At 34.8% G+C, this 19,524-nt stretch overlaps 1 protein-coding gene across 1 annotated transcript in view; it reads right to left on the reverse strand.

Annotated features, from left to right (window-relative positions):
• Nucleotides 1-19,524, reverse strand: part of LRP1B (LDL receptor related protein 1B) — a 1,553,318-nt gene that overhangs the window by 34,939 nt on the left and 1,498,855 nt on the right. Inside the window, exon 85 of the mRNA XM_084892846.1 lies at nucleotides 4,317-4,491. Coding sequence (XP_084748972.1) covers nucleotides 4,317-4,491 — 175 coding nt within the window. The remainder of the gene's footprint in view (nucleotides 1-4,316; nucleotides 4,492-19,524) is intronic.

A 19,524-nucleotide genomic window follows, 5' to 3' on the forward strand; every position in this document is an offset into this window, starting at 1 on the left:
AAACTATGGCTATTGCTACAGGGGGGAAATAAGCATGATAATAATAAGAAAAAACAAATTTCTTATTTGCCATATTATATTTTTAAATAAATAGATAAATACTACTAGGTTAGACATAAAAAATTGTTGGGGAAACAGAAAAAAAAATCCTGCATTTGCATTCCAAATTTCCAAGGAACCTTTTCTATAAGAAGTATGGTAGTAGAATTATACAATCCTGGGACCAAATAAGAATTATAACACATCCTGCCAATATTTTTATTGTGAAATCATGTTAGTACTAGGTGCTAGGAAGCAATCACTGATATCACAATAAATCTGGACATAACCTTGACAAAGAAATCAGACTACAATATCATTGATTGACCATTTTGATCCTTTCGCTAATGGATATATATTAAAGTACATCCATCAAAGTGCAATTGCCAATGATAGGTGAGATGTCTGAAATATTGGTTGGCAATCCTGTAGTTCATTTATTTTGTGCATATTTATTGGACTTCATGTGGTTGGTAGGGCAACTAGAAATGGACTAAACTGCTTATAACATTTTCTGGGTGCTTAATTTAAAGATATTGTTAAAGACATGGATTTTAAAATTCCATTTATTTTTATTTATTCATTATTTTTATTTTTCCCAATCTTTAATTTCTTTATTGATTAAGGTATTCCATATGTGTCCTCATCCCTCCATTAACCCCCCCAACCACTCATGCCTTCACCCCCCTGGTGTCTGTGTCCATTGGTTGGGCTTATATGCACGCATACAAGTCCTTTGGTTGATCTTTCCCCTTTACCCTCATCCTCACCTACCTTCCCTCTGAGGTTAACCATCTGATCTCTGAGAAGCAATGAGTGAACTGGAGATATAAGAAAGTGGAACCATGCCCAAACCGGTCTGGCTCAGTGGATAGAGCGCCGGCCTGCAGACTCAAGGGTTCCGGGTTTGATTCCGGTCAAGGGCATGTACTGTGGTTGCGGGTACATCCTCAGTGGGGGGGTGTGCAGGAGGCAGCTGGTCGATGTTTCTCTCTCATCGATGTTCCTGACTCTCTCTCTCTCTCTCCTTTCCTCTCTGTAAAATATCAATAAAATATATGTTAAAAAAATAAAAGAAAAGAAAGAAAGAAAGTGGAACCAAACATGGGGCAAGAGGCAGTGCTTTAAAGTTTCTGAGATTTAACAGAGACTATCAAACTTTATAACCTATGAAGGCATGCAAATATAAATTCAAACATATTCAGAGGTATTGGTGCCTGATGTGGTGAGTGGGTGGAGGAGGCTATCCTTGTCCTCCATGCCTGCCCTCCTTACAAATCAAAGAGCAGAAAGTTAGTCTCTCATTCTGTCAAAAGTACCACATCAAAGAGAACAATAGCTCCTTATGCATGAAGTGATTTTCCATAAAAAGATAACTATACACCAAATACCAGCTTTTAAAACAAAAAAATACATATTTATTCATTGCTCTTAAACTTCTGCTTCCACAAGTAATAAAAAGATGTTGCTTCTTTTTCTTAAAAGCTTTTTTTTTTGAATTCTCAATTGAAGATGGAAATTTGTAGATATTTCAAATGCAAAACACAAATTATACAAATCATTATAATGAATCAGAGTACAGTTCATCTTTTTTTAATTCTCACCTGAGCATATTTTCTCATTTTAAAGAAAGGGTAAGAGAGAAGGAAAGACAGAGAGAAATACTGATGAGAGAGAAACACATAGTCAGGGGTCCTCAAACTTTTTAAAGTGGGGGCCAGATCACGGTCCCTCAGAGAGCTGGAGGGCCGGACTATATGAACTACTAATTCCTACTGTAACACCTCGGCTGCGCTCACTGCCCAAAAAACCTGGTGGGCTGGATCAGACTCCTCTGCGGGCCGCATGTGGCCCGTGGGCCGTAGTTTGAAGACCCCTGAAGATTGATAGCCTCCTGAATATATCCCGATGTGGGCCTGGGCCAGGAAGGAGCCTGAAACAGAGATACGTGCCCTTAACCAGAATCGAACCTGAGATCCTTCTGTCTATAGGCCGATGCTCTATCCACTGAGTCAAAGTAGCTAAGGCTAGTTCACATTTTTAATGCAAGTTTTTATCATAATTTTATTTATTAGAGACATATGTCACATACATGCACACACAGTTTGTGATATATCATTTTCCAATAGTTAATTAATAGTTGTCCTGTACATGAAAATCATTCCTTAGTAATCAACATCAAAGTCATTGTGTAGACTACAAAATATTTTGATAAATTCTTCATCAACATTTACTTAGATTTCCAGAGGAGAAAAAAATAATTCAATTAGCTCCATGTTATCTCTAAGCTCATTATACTTGACAGAGTATCTATTCTGATTGACAGCTCATAGGCTGCACATAAAAAACACACCTACCGTATTAGGAATCATGAGCATACATGGCAGCTTGAATTTTCCTACTTAAAAGATTATGTTAACTCGATTGTGATGCTGTTTTGGTTTCAGTTCTTTATGTCTGAAACAAATTCCAATATCACTGCAAACTTCTTTTACTGCTAAGATGAAGCATATCATAGAAATGAAAACAAACTTGTCTAATAGTTTCAACATACCCTGAGTCCTGTTTGGCATGTATGTTTTATGGTCTATCTAATAAATCAAGTATTATACTCCTACTTTTAAACTTCCACTATCTACTCATTGTTACCAACTATTATATATATGATATTTTTTTGGGGGGAATATATATATATATATATATATATATATATATATATATATATATATATATATATATATACTTTCCCCAAAAGAAAGATCTTTTAAGAGTCAAGAGCTATCAGGTTGAACGTCAATAGCCTACTGGGGTTATTAGGCTCATGTTTTCAGGTCAGCAGAGCCAAGTTTCCCTGTAGAGCAGGCAGCTCTGATGCTCTATGAGTCCTGCTCTCCCTTCCTTTCATGGACCTTCCCCACGTAACAGAAACAGAATGTGTGTCTCTGCCTGAGACTTTCTAAGTAAACTAAGTGGGGACCTGGCTCACGGCCTGCCTTAGGTGATGGCCATGACTCCCTGCGAGGATGAAATGGGTGGTAAAGAGGACTCTACAGCACATCGCTGAGATGGAGGCCTGGACAGGAAGAAACACATATGCCCACTAACTAAATAGAGCTCTGTCAGGCTAAAGTCTCATCACAAAGAACTGACAAGCTTAATAAGTAACCACGATTTTGGCAGTTTATATGAGAATGCATTTAGCTTTTATGTACTTACCAAAGGCACATATTTGTAATTAGTCATATTTTTCAATTACTTTACTTTAAAAAAAAATAAGTCACTTCCAAATGAACCAATTAGAGGGTTTCAGTAAATGGCATTCATGATGATAACACAAATCATATTTAGAGTAAATTCTAAAATGAGGGTAAATAAAAGAGAAAAATGTTGACGCTGTAGGTAATAACGTTTCATCAGGCCTTGTCTGGAAGAGCCCCGTAACTCAGGCCTGGAGCCCCTGCATAGCTGTGGCGGCGGAGGCTGCTGCAGGAACACTCACGGCCTGCTTTTCTGTCTCATATCATCATTTATTAGGCTCCTAAGCAAGGCAAGTGGTAGAGTCATGTTTTATAAGTTCTTCTTTAAAAGGCTGTTGAAAGAAGTTTGGAGTGAGGAGTGACCTCTAACCTCAGTGGCATAAACTCAATTCATGATAAAGACTGAATGGCATTACCCTTTAGCTGCAATCATCTGTTTTCCATTCACTTGACCTTGAAGCCAAAGGGCAAAAGATAATGTAACCAAAGTGTAACTTGGACATTTTTGTTTTAGTTGCTCCCTAGGAAACATTATTCCTTTTCCTTATTTTTATGTCCAAAGTAAAACAAAAACAAAACAAAACAAAAACATGTGTTTCCCTTAGATAGGTCCTTTGCTTCTCCCCTGAAAGGATCGTTTTGTGACAACAGAGAATTATAATAAAACAGTTAAAAGCCTGAGCTATCCTAATTCAGAAATGTTACATATAGCTTTCTGAAGGTATGTTGCATTTCACTATTTCTTGCTTACTATTATACATATTCTATATAGGGAATGATCTGACCATATCATTACATAATTAATATTCATGTTCCCAGGATGTGCATAATAGGTATTGAATAACTTGTATTTAATTTAAATGAACTGAACTTTATCTACAGAAGAAAAAAAAAAAAGGATGCAATTGTCATGTTATTTTAGAATAAAAAGAATTTACATTGTTTTTTTTACAGTATTTTGCTGGACTGCTAAACCCTTTAGTTCAAACACTTTACTAAATTAAGCAGAAGTCCACTTACTTGCAAGATATATCATCACTGTCTTTATTTATAACGCAGTGACCACCATGGCATCTTATACATTTGTCAACCTCACATTTTGGTCCTTCATAGCGTGTTGGACAGACACAGTCCACGCTTCCGTCATTCCCAATAGTACAGGATTCAGAATTCACACAGTAGTGGTGACACACATCTACAAAGAATGCACAACAGAAAAATAAAGTTATATTATAAGACATTTTTCTTCAGTCATAATAAATGTGTCCATTTCATGTAATATTTAAAGTTGGTTGATCAATATGTAGATGATTTACAAAACAGCCTATAATTACATGTAACTAAACATTTCTAATAATGCTATTGATTTAATTCCTCTTTTTGCCTAAGTTGGGTATCATTTCAGCTGGCTAAGGGGAAATGGGTTCTATGGATATAATGCTAGTTGACAAACTCTTTGGTTTCTGAATTTAAAGTTTAAGTCAATAGGTTCCTTAGCTTTTGTTCTGGGGAGCAATATTAGTGTTCTTCTGAAATGAGCAGAATTGCTCAAGCTTTCTTAGATGTACCACTTTTCATGCAGAGAACAGGGTGGTGTTTGGTGACTTGGGGACTCCTATCTCCACACCAGGCCTTGGTGTGATGGATAGAAGCCCCCTCAACACATGCCAGAACAGGTCCAAATATTTTCTAATACCTGGACCGGTGAGCAGAATGCTCCTCTGGTGAAACTCTGAGGGAAAAGTGGCCTGGGAAACTGGCTGATCCATCACAGAAGGGAAAGGATAACGTTAAGTCTAATCTATTGTCCCCTCCAAGGTGATAACATAACCTGCCCATCAGTCAGAGGGAAAGCCTCCCTGGATTCTGAGCTCTTTGCTTTGAAGGAAGTTCCTTAGTGAGCATTACAGACAAATTTCTCAACTACAAAGGAAGACATCTTCAAATATTTATTTCTATACCTCTTTTTTTATATCTCCTGAACATGAGCAATAAGCACAAAGATCATTTAGTGTGATAGCCACACTAATTCTGTAATTTGACATTCAGCCTCCATCTTCTGAAAAGCAGGCATGTCTATATGTATGTTATGAACATTTTATAATTGACAACATTCAAAATGTTGACTTTCACAATACAAACAATATTAAGCAAAGTAAATGATTAAACTGATAACCAGAGTTCGGATTTGGAAACAGCAATTTCTTTTTAGCTATCTAAATGTAAGGCAAAAGTTAAATGAGATTAGCTGAGATAAAAATCACAATTTACAAACTTTAACCTGCTCTAAGAGAATTATAGTGGATGAGACAAATTAAAACATAATTTATTATTCTCATGTTTGTATATTTATTTAGTCCTTTATTAAATCAGACACAAATTAAATTTATTGACAGACTTGCTTCATACTTATGGAAATTTATTTCATGCAATCTCAGGCTTTCTACTGCATTATGCCAAGTACCCACATTGATATTCAACTCTTATAAAGAGTCTATACTTAACATGAGTTTTAGCTATACTCAAGAAGATTTATATATTGAAAAGTGAAAGACTTGGGGATGTAAAAGTTAACTCTGTTTATTTGTACACATCATGCATTCTATTTGCATTTAAGAAGAATGTATTAGCAGCAACCTATATGATCATCTAGTACTGTCTCCCATTCATGAAAAATTCTATAAAGGACAACCATTGGTGAGATTTCTTGATAAGTCCTTTTTACCAGTAGAAGAAACTCTTTTAAAACTCTCCCAGTTGCTTTACATTTAATTATTTGGACTTGGGTCAGCTGTCTATTGGAACACAGACGTTGCCTAATGTATCTTTCCAAATCTTCATATAATATGCTTTTTCAGAAGTTTGCAAAATGGTATTTCTTCAGAATCATGCAGAGGACTTATTTGTGAGCACAAATTTCAGTGCCTTCCCCTTTCTCCCACCATGGCCCACCCCTAGATTCTAATGCATAAATCTGAGATGGGGCCCAGGTGGTTTCCTTGGGGCAGATATTGGGGAACAAGAATTTGGGGACAGGAGAGTGTAAGAAATGATGATATGGAGGTGATATTACAGTAACAGAGGAACTACATTTTCTGATAGTTACACATGATTTGAACTTGACTGAAATAGATTATTCAGAACTTGACTGAAATACTAACTTTCTGACCCCTCATTAAATGTAATTTCAAATCTAACATCTTGAACCTCTTTGTTTTTATAACCACATTGCTGAGAAAACCTGAGAAACATTCTGAGGGTTGATGATTGTCCTACACCACACTGTAGCAGGGAATAGTTTGCTCCTGGCTACAATGCTAAAGGGCTACAACAAAGACTTATCTACAATTCACCAATTATAAGTAATTTTGCTGCACGAGTTAAACCTATTTTAGAGTAATCTTTAAAAGATGTGAAAATATACCCAATTCATAACTAATCTGGGAAATAAAAATTAAAACTTCAAAAAATACCATTGCACACCCACCAAATTGACCACAAATAACAGAAACTCTCATATATTGCTAGTGGGAACATAAATTAGTTTAACCAATGTTAAAAACAGTTTAAAGTATTTACTAATGTTGAATAGGCCAACATCTTATGACCTAGCATTTCTACTCTTAATATATAGCCAAAAGTATACATATGTGCACATAAACTTGTACATAATGTGAACAGTCACAAGAAAGATGGGTAAATTGTGGCTCATTCATACAATAGAATAAAATATAGATATATAGATAGATTGATAGATGGATGATAGATAAAACATGAAACATGAATGAGTCACACAAGAATAATGCTGGTGCCGAAGCCGGTTTGGCTCAGTGGAAGAGCATCGGCCTGGGGACTGAAGGGTCCCGGGTTCGATTCCGGTCAAGGGCATGTACATTGGTTGTGGGCACATCCCCAGTGGGGGGTGTGCAGAAGGCAGCTGGTCAATGTTTCTTTCTCATCGACGTTTCTAACTCTCCATCCCTCTCAATTCCTCTCTGTGTAAAATCAATAAAATATATTTAAAAAAAAAGAATAATGCTGGAAGAAAAAACTGGACACAAAAATAATAATATGCTACTTTTTATTTATATACAGTTCAAGGAGCAAAACTAATCTATGGTTTTAGAAAAAAAAAAAAGGAGATATAATTGGGAAAAGAAAAAGGGAAGTAAATAGAAGTGGTAGACTAAAGGAAGACAGGTTAGAAGATTGCACAGGTTGTAGGAGACTTTTTATTGGAGGGGAAAGAATAAGGAAGGGACTGAAGACAGAAGAGAGTAATGGGAGATTGAAAAGAGTCTAGCCAGACTGGCCAATAAGTGGCAGCAAGAACAGCCTATGGAAAGAAAATTCATGGAAAGGAAAGCTGGTGGGACAACATTGTTGATTCTCATTTTGAACATGAGTAACTTAACCATGAGAATAACATGGAAGCAGTGGATCCATAACTGATTATTTAATTGGATACAGGGAGTTTAGGAACAGTAAAAAAAAAAAAAAAAAAAAAAATACAAGACAGGACATCAGCATTCAGAGAGCAGATGATCCAATTGAAAGGCCAAGACAAGGAAAAAACAAGGAACCATAATTGATCTGAATAATGTCCACTATGCCAAGAACCAGTGTATTTTACTACCAACAAAATCTTCCTTCTTGTGGGACATTCCATCTCATAAATTCTGAGCATTTTTCTCTCCCCGATTAGCATAACAATTGAGATGTCCTACATATAAAAAGAAGGAGCAATAGTGAAATGTAAATAATCTATGCAAAGAAAGTAGAAATTACCATTAAATTATATAATAACACTTTATATCCACAATATAAAAATCATTATAACCTCTACAGGATAATTACACTAAAAGTTGCACACATAGTAGCAACAAACACAATCATGTAATCTAAAGGACAGCATTCGATATGTAATTACAGAATATTCACATGGTAATTAAGTAGATAAAACTAGAGAATAAGTCAATGGCTATTTTCTGCAACAGAAATGAAGCACTTATCAAAGGAGATTATATTGCACTGGGTCTCTCTCCGTTTCTCTTGTATTCTGTCATTTCTTTTCAAGCAGCCAGACATGCAAAGACATATTTCTTTCTTTAATCTTCAAAAAGTATCTTAATAGACTACATAAAAATATATGCATGTATAAGTATACATACAGGTTTATGAATATTCATGGAGACACAGATGTCTATAAAATCTCTGACTGCATTTAACATTTCCCCCAAATATTTCTTTTTATTTAAAAGTAATTGCTAAGACTATTTAGCTATTAACTTATATTTGTAAATGGGCCATTCACATTGTAATAGTTCGTGAAGTGTGAAATTTATTTAAAGAGAAGAAAACCAAACTAAAATAATATTACCGAAACAGGAGCTGGAGATACTCAGTAAAAATAACGGGGAACATGAAGATTCTTTAGTTGGTAATATAGAATGGTTGTATGGGGGAGACTAAATTATACAATTACATGTATGTACATCAATTGTTTCACTTCAGGAAATTTTGGCCTGGCATTAAAATAAAAAGTTCTGTAAATTGGCTTTCAGATTAATTAAAAAATATATGGCTTTAAGATTAATAATTTAAACAAGCCTTTGATAATTTAGTACTACACACACACACACACACACATACACACACCAGTAAATTAACAGTAGGATTGATTACTTTCACAAAAAAGACTAGGTGATTCCACAGTGCATATCCCTCAGCATCCCAGAACTGACCTCCAATGTCTGCTCAATTCACACTCCATTCACAGTTACTTGGTCCTGTGCCAGTAGCAACAGGCCTGTGAATTCTGCTAATATTCCTCCTTCATGTGGTGAATGGCTGCTTTTATATATGTATGAAATGTAGAAAAATTTTCAAGACAGTATTTTATAAACTTTTGATGAATACTTATATCAGGGAGACATAATAAGAAAAAGAAATAAGCAAAACATTGGTCAGAGTATGTGGGACTTGGAGGTTAAATTTAGTCCTTCTTCTGGCTCATGGTGTCATCTCAAGTCACCCTTATGACTTATGTCTCTAAGACACCCTTTGGCCATCTTTGAACAGAGGCTGTATTGCTGAACATGCTTAAGAGTATGTCATGACTCCCTCCTCATTCACCCACCTCTCTAATGGCCTTTATTATCACATTGAACCGAAGTCTGCTTTTCGTGGAAACCAAAAGGGCATATGTATGTGTGTGTGTGCGTGTGTGTGTGCGTGACGTCTGTAATATTTCCAATAATAAAGATAAATAAATAAATATATATATAAACACAACAAAAGAATAAGTGAGACTGACTGTAGAAAATAAACTTATTTTTTTAATACTTCATATATATGTTCAGCAAAATAATCTAGAAAGTAATTTTGAATATCTTTAGTGTTCTCTTTCCTCTATGTGTCTCTAAAACTGAACGTACCTCTGATTACCTAGATATCTGAGGGTCTAACTGCCAGTCAGAATGTCTAAGGGCCCTGCAGCAGCCAGAGCACAGGCCCAGCAGAGCTGGCCTGATGCCCCCTGGACCTTCAATGTCTGAGCACCGGAACTCAAACTGGACTCCCACACCTCACTCATACCTCATGTGGCACTCTCAGCCTCCCTCTCCAGGCACTGTCATCGATTACACACTGGATTCTCTTTCCTGAAGGGAACATCTAACAATCTATGTGATCTACTCATTATTATGCAGAATCAAATAATGAGACCTAGAACAATGAGACTAAGTTAACAGGCAAGGTATCACAAAGTAACACAAGCCTGAAGGGTCACCAGTTCTCTGATATCTATTTGGAAATTTTTCTGGAAAAGTTCTAAGATTCTTAAATATGTTAATAAGAGGGATTGTGGCCATTCCTTGTCTAGAGCTAGTTTTTAATCTATCTTGGAGTATGAGGCAAAAGAGATATAACAACTTTTGTGCATTTACTTAGACTTTTATGATTATTATTCTTGAAGGCTTATATAAGAAAACAATCATTTAAGAAATGTTAGAATTTATTCTTTTTTACATTCCTCAAATGTTTTATACAACTTTAGGTATTTTTATAATTAAACTTATTGTATAGTCCTAAATATATCTTCCAATTTCAGAACTGAGTTGAATAAAGTAGAAAAATATTTAATTCAGGTGCTAATTAAATATTCACTAGGGAAAGAAATGTGTGCAAATCTGTGACTACAGCTGATAAATTTTTATCAGGAAAGCATGTCTAAGAAAATTAGCATTTTCTAACTTATTACTAAAAATAGAAATATATATCAAATATTTCTGTAGAGAAAACTGAAAAAAAATTAAAGAAACAAAATTAATTCTGAGCAAACTGTGCCATTTCTGAGTATCCAGGTAGAAGGAAAATGTAGACATAAGGGGTGAGATTTAAAAACATCAGCCTTTAAATTTTTAACACACTGCTATTTCAAAATTTATATTAAAAATGATGGCATCAATAATTTTAGTCAAAAAGCACCTTATAAAACTATCATGGCAACATTTTTTGAAAGATCAGGGAAACCTGTATAACATTTGCTTATAAATAATATTCTTAGTTGAGTATTTGTCATTTTTAAAGCAATCAGTTGTAAAAGTTTTTAACAAGTAATGATTTATAATGTGGTAGTCATTTGAGATTTGTAAACAAACAAAATGACAGCTAAATATGGCTTATGGCTTATCATTTGGGGCTAACTGAAAACCAGATAAGTGAATAAGCATATGATCCTATCTAATAAAAGAGTACTAAGCAAATTGACCATCACTCCAACACACAAGATGGCTGCTTCCATGTGGTCAAAGATGGCTCCTCCTATATGGACACAAAATGGCCACCACAAGATTGCCAGAAGGGGAAGGCAGTTGGGAGGGACCAGGCCTCCAAGGGAGGACAGTTGTGGGTGATCAGGCCAGCAGGGGAGGGCAGTTGGAAGGGATCAGGCCTGCAAGGTAGGACAGTTGGGGGTGACCAGGCCTGCAGGGGAGAGTTGTTAGGGGTGACCAGGCCTGCAGGTAAGGGCACTAAGGGGCAATCAGGGTGGCAGGGGAACAGTTAGGCATCAATCAGGCTGGCAGGGGAGTGGTTAAGTGGTGATGAGGCTGGTAGGCAGAAGCGGTTAGGGGCATTCAGGAAGGCAGGCAGGCGAGCAGTTGGGAGTCAGCAGTCCTGGATTGTGAGAAGGATGTTTAACTGCCCATTAAGACCCGCAGTTGAACATCCCTAGAGGGGTCCCAGATTGGAGAGAGTGCAGACTGGGCTGAGGGATACCCCTCCCTCATCCCATGCATGAATTTCACGCACCGGCCCTCTAGTGACAAAAATAAAATGAGAATGAAGCATGGACATAGAGGTCTCTGACCATAAACAAGTCATTTACCATATTTAGGCCCCCGTTTCTCTATCAAAACATTGACTATGTGTTAAAAACAATTAATTTTAGCCAATAAAATTATTAATGGCAACCACAGTATATTAAAGTCACTATTGTGTTAATAATGTCCTCAAAGTGCCTTTAATAGAACTGTCAAGGCTAACAGATTTTAGGTAATAAAATGAAACTAATCTTTTTAAAAGACAAATCAGAGCACAAAGTAATAATTCATTTTTAGAAAAATGGATTTTTATAAAGATATGAGAGGTGAAAAATACTGGATAGGAGGTAATCATGGAAAAGATCATCTCAGATAAGATTATCATGAAGAAAGTTATTGTCACCATGTTGTAGCCTAACTAATGGGCAGGGAATGCTCCACTTCATTATATTGGAATAATATGAGGCCATCTTAGACAAATCCATATAGATCCTCTGCACACAACCCCCTCTCATTTCTCTTTCTCTTTTCCCCTCCCCTCCCCTCCTTCCATCTTTTTTTCCTTCTTCAAGATTACTCCAAAACTAAATGCTAAGGTAATGATTTTGACATATTATACTTAGATGTACTTCAAGTTTTTCTTCAAGGTGATACCTTGTAAAACATATATATGCATCTCTCTATAACAATATGTTGCAGACTAGTCAAATGTAAAAGTTTCCTTTTAGTCAGAGATATAGGAATAAGACAGATTTTTGACATAAAATTATAAGCTTTCCACTTTGCTAAGATTTTTTCAATAATACAAAGGTTAAAAAGAATAAACTTAATTTTATTATTTGTTAGTAGCATTTAATATTTATCATGACTAGAAGTTTGCATTAAATTACTATAATTACTATAATTAATTAATTACTATAATAAAATATTTAACCCATTAGTTTTACTTAGGAACATTTTCTTTGAAAAAAAAATAAAAAACAGTCCTTGTAAACTGTTTCAACCTTATGGTGATGAGATTAAGTCAATATTCTTTTATCCACAATGGATACACAAAGATTCTGCAGGAAAATTTTGGTATAGTAACCAATGTGCTTTTGTTTCTGTAACCTTTAATCCTTCTCTTCATTCAAGCAGTAGATAGGTTATTACCTTATCCTGCTTTATTTTCAGTCATCTAATTTCTCATCACCTGATATCTAACATGGTTGTTTATTATTTATAAACTAGAGGCCTGGTGCACAAAATTTGTGCACATGTTGGATGGTGAGGGGTGTCCCTCAGCCTAGCCTGCACCCTCTCCAATCTGGGACCCCTTGAGGGATGTCCAACTGCCAAATTAGGCCAAATCCTGTAGTTTGGGGTTAATTTGCATACTCTCTATTGATTGGCTGGTTGGCGTGGCTGGTGGCATGGCTTATGGGTGTAGTGGAGTGATGGTTAATTTGTGTATTACTCTTTTATTAGATAGGATACTTTAAGGTACCATAAGAGCAGTTGTGTTTTATTCATGACTAAATTCCAAGCCACAGTGGCTGGACATATAAGATGCTCTATTAATATTTGTTGAATTAATGACTAAGCACTGCCCATAGTAAAGCAGAGCACTTACCAAGGCAGAGAACAGGAGTCATGCTATTGATGTTTTAATTGTAGAACCGAAATGCAGTTATAAATTTATGTGAATGTGAGATCAATCTAGGCTACTTTTTACCCATTTCTGAAACAACCTGAATTTTGCCAGGATGTGTATATTCAGATGGGGAGAGGAAAGTAGGAGATGGAAGATGTAAATAAGATGGATGCCTATAAGTCTAGATAAAAGAGCCTTTGGACATCTGGTGCCTGCATGGAATAGACTCTCAATTACTGGATCAATGAACCAACTACCAGACCCCAACAGTGTCATGTGAAGAAAAGATGCGACTTGTTAAATTCCCAGAAATTGGGAATTACATTGATTTAACATAAACTTTTCAACTTCCAATAGGTTTAAGTTTATAGGCATAGCCTAACCTGTGCATGAAATTAAACCTATTCAAGATACTATTTTCTTCTATGGCCTGATCTACTTACATTCAGTCTCAATATAGAATTCCATTCTAAACTCATGGATCATTTCAGAAATTATTTTTTAAATATATTTTATTGATTTCAGAGAAGAAAAGAGAGGGAGAGAGTGATATAAAAATTAATGATGAGAAAGAATCATTGATTGGCTGCTTTCTGCATGCCCCCTAATAGGGTCGAGCCCATAACCCAAGCATATGCCCTTGACCAGAATCGAACACAGGACCCTTCACTGGGCCAAGCTAGCCTGGGCCAGAAGTGTATATTTCTATATATTATATATATGATCTATATATTACATTGTGTGCTCACTACTCAAAGTCAAATGATCTTTTGTCAATACACCTTTGGCCCCATTTATCCTTTACCCCCAATCCCCTTCCCTTTGGTAACAACCATAAGATTGTCTGTGTCTATGGGTTTCAGTGTTATATCCCACATATGAATGTAATCATATGATTTTTAGCTTTTCCTGATGTGATTTTCTATTTCTCAGGGAGCTATACTTAAGTTGTATTTAATTTTTTTATATCAAACCCTTATACTTAAGTTGTATTTAATTTTTTTTATATCAATAGGTAATAATAAATGGGTATTTCTCCTAATAGTTCATTTTCATAATTAACCATCTATGTTATGACATATTATTCTTTTTAGTAAGTATTTTCTCTTTTTAGTCTTACTTTATTTGTTGGGAAACAATGGATTTTTAAAATATGTTTATTTATTTAAATTAAACTTATTGTTATATATTTGCATTCATGAGAATGCAACTGACCAAATAAATATAACTATGAATGCATTGTTTGATTTAAGCAAAGGGCTGTTCTTTATTTGTTGGGTTACATAACCATAAAGTAAATTATAAATATAATCTATACTTAACCATAGGATAAATTATACATATAATTCCCTCCTATCTTTGGTCTTTTGCTATGAGACTTAGAAGCTATTAGTTTAAGATATGACAATTTTTTTATTACCTTTAGAGCTGATGATGACATACTGACTCTCTTGCCATTTTCACTAATAATCAAGATAAATACAAAATATTTTCTAGTCAAATATGAACTACCAAAAGAGGTTCTATTTTTTCATCAAACAGAAAAATAAGTTTTACTAATTAAATATTTAACAGTTAAACATGAAAGTTAGCTAAAACCGGTTTGGCTCAGTGGATAGAGCATCGTCCTGTGGACTGAAAAGTCCCGGGTTTGATTCTGGTCAAGGGCATGTACATTGGTTGCAAGGACATCCCCAGTAGGGGGTATGCAAGAGGCAGCTGACTGATGATTCTCTCTCATTGATGTTTCTAACTCTCTATCCCTCTCTCTTCCTCTCTGTAAAAAAAAAAAAAAAAAAAAAAAAAAAAAAAAAAAAATCAATAAAATATATTTTAAAAAAACACATGAAGGTTATCATATCTAGATATATAAAAGGTTAAGTGACTGACGGGCTGACTGGCTGGTACATATGACAAACACTGGCAATCTAAAAATAAATGTTGACTCATGCATGATATTTGTCCCCATCTGACACTGGCCTCCCATTTAAATTAATGCAAAGGCAGTTTCCCATGATTCTAGCCTTTGTGATGACTATTAATTAATCATAAGGACATCTATATAGAGTAGGGATAGTCCTATCCAAGCCCCTTTTTGTATATTGTCAGTTATATGTTGCTTTCTTTCGAGTTTGAAGAGCGTGTAATGTTAAAGTTGTAAATACTTCATCATAAGGGATATTAGTCAAGCACTCTGAAAGTGTTTTTACTCTTAATTTAAGAGTAACTTTAAAACACAGTTCTTTATTCAGATTTGGATAATATGGTATATAGGGAGATATTAGAATAAGTTTAATCAATTTATCATTGGTTTTATCAATGTTTGTTTTGTATCATGTTTTTGTTGTTTTATATCATGTCTTTGTTTTTATATGATATAACAACAAATTATTAATGAATTTATGTATTATTTTCATATACACTTTACTAGTTTTCTTTCATCTCTAACACTGCTATTATAGAGAAAGCGGAATTAGCAATATTAAAATATTTCTTCTAATTAATTTCCTCTCAATGTGCACAAATCCATGCACTGGGCCACTAGTTAACTATAAGATAGGAAACTTATTTTCTTTCATTTGAAGCATTTGAAGATTCCTAACTCATGGCATTTTTTTCAAAACATATCAATTGACATTCCAAATCTGAATAAAGAACTGTTTTAAAATTACTCTTAAATTTACATTTAAATCATTTCTCTCAAAAATAATGTTGGCAGAAGCATTTAAGTAGAAACAATTTGCTTGGTTTGAGGTAAGCCTCAAGTAAATATTTTTGTTTAGTCTGTGTGTATGTCTTTGCATAATTTATGTACTATATTGTTTTCAAATATCCAATTCTTAGATAATTATTTATGAACCCATTTAATTTACTTAACACCAAACACAGCAGAATTACAATCATGGATGGCTTCTATTCATGCCAACCCTTGCTTTTTATTTATTTGTCTTTCCTGAGGGCTTGCAACTGGGCCTGCTCAGTTTAATACAAATCCCGCCTTAGGCACTTGCTAACCATGACTTGTATGACAGGTTATTTTCTGCCTTCAATTAAACAGTTTTCAAACTGTCTTTTTTTTTGTATATTCACTTTTCCCTAAGTTGGAAAAGGAAGGCTAAATAACAATTGGTAGTGCTAATGTGGCATAAAAGTAGATCAGACCATCCAACCTCGTCATAATTTATGGTAAAGCACTGTTTCAAGATATTGTGAGACTGGGTTATCACAAAATGAAGTGAAGCTGGAATTTTCTTTTTAAAAGTTGCTGCTACACTAAATAAATATTATTTATTAAGAATTATAAAACTTTTTAAAGGTTTTTTCTTAAGTAATACTTACTGAATTATTAAACATAATTACTAAAATTCCAAGTATAAGCTACATCACAGAGATAGAAGTTCATCCATATTTAACTTTGTAAATATATCATTGAAACTTGAAACTTAATAGTGTGAAATATAATGTTGTGCTAAATAGAATGGAATAAAATCCATTTCTGATCTTTGACAGCTCTTTTCTCATTGATCTCTAAGTTATAGCTTTGACTGACTTTTAATTGTAAAATATATGCTATTTGTTTTGTTTTATTCACCAAAAGTTATGTAGGCAAGTGTTTTCAAAGAGTTTTTATATTGATGTGTCCCCCAATACCAAGAATAATAAATAATATCCATAAGTGTTTAATATATACATATATATCTCAACTGAATAAATCAATAATTAGTATATGTATTTTGAATCCCATATGACAAACTATCTTTTTGAAGGTTTTACTTAAGTTTTCAATAAATTCTATTTTATACTAGAGACTCGATGCATGAAATTCATGGAAGAGCAGGCCTTCCTTCCCCTGGCTGCCAACACTGGCCTCCCTCTGGCATCTGGGACCCCGGCTTCCCTTCCCTGGCAGCTGGCAGGCACTTTGGATCAGGCTTCCCTCACAGTCCAGGCTTCATCCAGATGGACATCCAGAAATACACCTGCTCAAATTAGCATATTATATTTTTATTATTAGAGATAAGCACACTTTTTCTAAATCTTTTGCCTGGTTATTTTTGTTTTCTTTCAAAACAGATATACAGTAAAAATAGATTTTTAATAATTCTATTTTTACTACTAGATCAAATTATCTTCAACAATATTTTCATAATTCTGAAAATGTCCTCTCAATCACCTAAAATTAAATGATAAAATTATTACATTATCTTACCCTTAGGTCACCATTCTATATCATGGTCATGTGTATTTATTTTTCTTCACACTCATTAATTCAAACTCAATTCTATTTTTACACTATTTTTTTTTCAAACTGAAAACACAAGAACAAAGTTTTTCATGGAGTGTGGAACTCAATGAACTATTCAGTAAAGATGGCCTTGCCTTTTGAGGAAGATCTTGTCAGAGCACAGAAAAAATAATGGCCTCGCAGGCCGAAAACAGGATTCTTCTACTTGGTTAACATTCACTCAAGTACTTAATACCATCTACTAAGTTCAGGCATTGAGTTAACTCCCAAGATGGATGAGATACGCAAAGCACCATGCCTGTTTCATATTCTAGTAAGACAGAGAGTCGAGAACATGAATGATGATATTAATACAGTGTGAAAGAGAATGTCTTAGGACAAAGGGAAGTTATGAAGAAAAAGTGGGGGCATTAGCAGACAGGAAGAATTTCATGTGTAAAGAGCAAAAGGTATAAACAGTTAAAGGGGGTACATGTTAGAAACAATGAATGGTTTGTTTCCAAGGTTGGAAGAAAGAGCACATAGAAAAGAGCACATGTGTTGTGGTAATCCAGGTGAGATGAAGAGTCTACATGAATGTAGTGCTTATCATCTTGCCAAGAGAAAAAGATTTGGGAGACACTCAGTACCTAAACTCCAAATGCTTTATCACTCTAGGTGTTGTGAGTGTTCTAAGATCTTCAATACTTGAATACTTAAGAAATAACCAGTACTGAGTAATTTAACTTTTTTTTTTTTTAATGTCAGAGTATTTTCTTAGGGTTTTAGCTTAGTTCTAATTGGCCCTCACACTAACAGTAGCACTGAAATGATTCCATTTTATATTTCTTTCATTATTAAAGTCATTGAGTCTCTTCTATTTAAGCCTAATGGAGGCTTAATCGGCTCAAGTTTAAAATTCTTATTAACAACTATTTTCAATGGAATAGGAACTTGCAACAACCAGGTTGAGTCAGTATGCCAATTGAGCTGTGAATATTATCCTAATGAGTCTAAAATGATGGCGTAGAAGGGGCAGACATATATATTTTTTCTATACTATGTATGACCTCTATGCCCTCTTTCACCTCTACTACCTGCATCACAACACTGCTGTTCATGTACATGATTTCTCTTTTTCCTTTTTTGTTCCTCTACTCCCAATACCCCTCACCTGTACACACACACACACACACACACACACACACACACACACACACACACACACACCAGAGCTGTCTGATTGCTCTCTATCTCGTAGTCTGTCTCTATTTTGCTTTGTAGTTCAGTTCATTCATTAAATTCTACATATGAGTGATATCCTATGGTATTTGTCTTTATCTGACTGGCTTATTTAACTAAGCATAATGCTCTCTAGGTCGATCCATTAAAAAATAATAAAATATACGGGGAGAAGCCTACTTTGGGATTCAGACTCACAAGGCTATAAATTATGACTATTATGTTCTCTAACTTGGCAGATAGGAAGAAGGGCTTAATCTTATTTCTTGCCACTTGTAGTAAAGTTGTACTGATAATACTAATTTCACAGGGTTGTATGAGCATTTGTTAAAACATCATTTATCAAATAAAATGACGTGTGAAAGCACATATCTCTGTTCCAATACATTATACATGTTCAGTGATTGTTATTTCCCTTGCCAGACCTCCCCTGGGAAAATCTAATAGAAATAGAAAAGATAAATTTCAAAAGATTTCCCTTCTGGGTCTTTGCAAATGTTCTTCCACCCCTTTCTCTTCCTTCTCTTCACCTGGGTAGCTTTTGATATATCCTTCTGGTCTGAGCTTGGATTTCGCATCCTTCAAGAAGTTGTTCTAATAGTTGTTCTGAATTCTATGTTCTTCCCTGGGTACCTGTCTCCTCTGTGTTTTATGAAACTCTCACATAATAACTTGTTTCACCTTCAGAATCACACAAAAGGCTGCAAACCCTTTGAGGGAAGGAAATCTTTCTCACACCACTGCTTTCTCATGTTTAACCTGTGATAGGCGCATTGTAAACACCAAAATATGTTCACTCACTGG

Source organism: Pipistrellus hanaki (assembly GCF_964339955.1).
Source record: "Pipistrellus hanaki genome assembly, chromosome: 8".
Classification (NCBI taxonomy): Eukaryota; Metazoa; Chordata; class Mammalia; order Chiroptera; family Vespertilionidae; genus Pipistrellus; species Pipistrellus hanaki.